General features: G+C 48.1%; 1 protein-coding gene across 1 annotated transcript in view; it reads right to left on the reverse strand.

Moving 5' to 3' along the window:
- Positions 1 to 653, reverse strand: part of LOC119590692 — a gene marked incomplete at its 5' end in the record, with an annotated part of 6,526 nt that extends 5,873 nt beyond the window's left edge. Inside the window, 1 exon segment of the mRNA XM_037939378.1 lies at positions 86 to 653. Within this exon segment, the coding sequence (XP_037795306.1) occupies positions 86 to 188 (103 nt within the window).

Genomic DNA, 653 nt, shown 5'->3' on the forward strand with positions numbered 1-653 from the left:
GCGGCCTCCCAACCTCCCGCCCGACTCTCAAGCACAGCCCTTCGCATGCACGGCGACCGGCCACGGCTCTGCCCGAAATACTTACATGACATTGAGCAATTCTCCATGACGCACAGATAGCACGGGGGTTTGCTCCTCCCCCTCGTTGGCACGTGGCACCAGCACTCCAAGTTGCACACGTTGTCCATCGTGCCACTCCAAGCCGCCCACGCCTTCCTTGTGGTATGACCGTGGGCGCGGTGCCAGCCGGAGGCGTGGCACGGGTGCCTCGCTGCTTGAGCTATGGTGGGATAGGTCCTGGGTATCGACTCCAGAAAACAATGGGCGTTTTGTTGGCTGAGAGGAAGGGTGTCTTAATTTCTTCGTTGTATGATTTCTCTCGGTGGAGATTCGCTCACTTCATGGTATGTATTGCTTGTTTAACTGAATGTCTTTCTTTTAATCTCCTGTTGTTCCCTCTTCATTTCTCATGAGTTTCGATTCAAGGTGAAATTCTGAGCATTTTTTTTTAGTGCACTGACATTTCAACTTCAAATCACAAATAAAGACAAAATAATCGAAATGAAACGAGATTTTTGCTTCGGGTGAGTCAGAATCAGATATAACTCAAACAAAATTGAAAATTAACTGATCTATTTTATGAAAACTACACG

This window comes from Penaeus monodon, chromosome 27 (assembly GCF_015228065.2).
Source record: "Penaeus monodon isolate SGIC_2016 chromosome 27, NSTDA_Pmon_1, whole genome shotgun sequence".
Classification (NCBI taxonomy): domain Eukaryota; kingdom Metazoa; phylum Arthropoda; class Malacostraca; order Decapoda; family Penaeidae; genus Penaeus; species Penaeus monodon.